General features: G+C 75.0%; 1 protein-coding gene across 1 annotated transcript in view; it reads left to right on the top strand.

Moving 5' to 3' along the window:
- Positions 1 to 10: 10 nt before the first annotated feature.
- Positions 11 to 264, top strand: part of LOC109294720 (neurocan core protein-like) — a 1285-nt gene continuing 1031 nt past the window's right edge. Inside the window, exon 1 of the mRNA XM_019513172.1 lies at positions 11 to 188. Within this exon, the coding sequence (XP_019368717.1) occupies positions 11 to 188 (178 nt within the window). The remainder of the gene's footprint in view (positions 189 to 264) is intronic.

Below are 264 nucleotides of genomic sequence, written 5' to 3'. Positions count from 1 at the left end.
GGCTCGGGAGATGAGGCCGGTCCCGGGCTGGCCCAGACACCCCGGCCCTGCTGCCCCCAGGTACCCCATCACGCACTCCAGACCTGGCTGCTACGGAGACCGCAGCAGCCTCCCGGGCGTGCGCAGCTACGGGCAGCGGGCGGCCGACGAAGCGTACGACGCCTACTGCTACGCCAGGGAGCTCCAAGGTAAGGCAGCGGGAGGCCCGGGGGCCGGGGCCGGATCCTGGGCTCTGCGGGGCTGCTCCCCACCCCGCCCAGCCCC

This window comes from Gavialis gangeticus, unplaced genomic scaffold (genome assembly GCF_001723915.1).
Source record: "Gavialis gangeticus isolate Ggan-Ray unplaced genomic scaffold, GavGan_comp1, whole genome shotgun sequence".
Taxonomy (NCBI): domain Eukaryota; kingdom Metazoa; phylum Chordata; order Crocodylia; family Gavialidae; genus Gavialis; species Gavialis gangeticus.
Note: the sequence above shows the minus strand (reverse complement) of the source record. Positions and strands in the feature narration are given on the sequence as shown.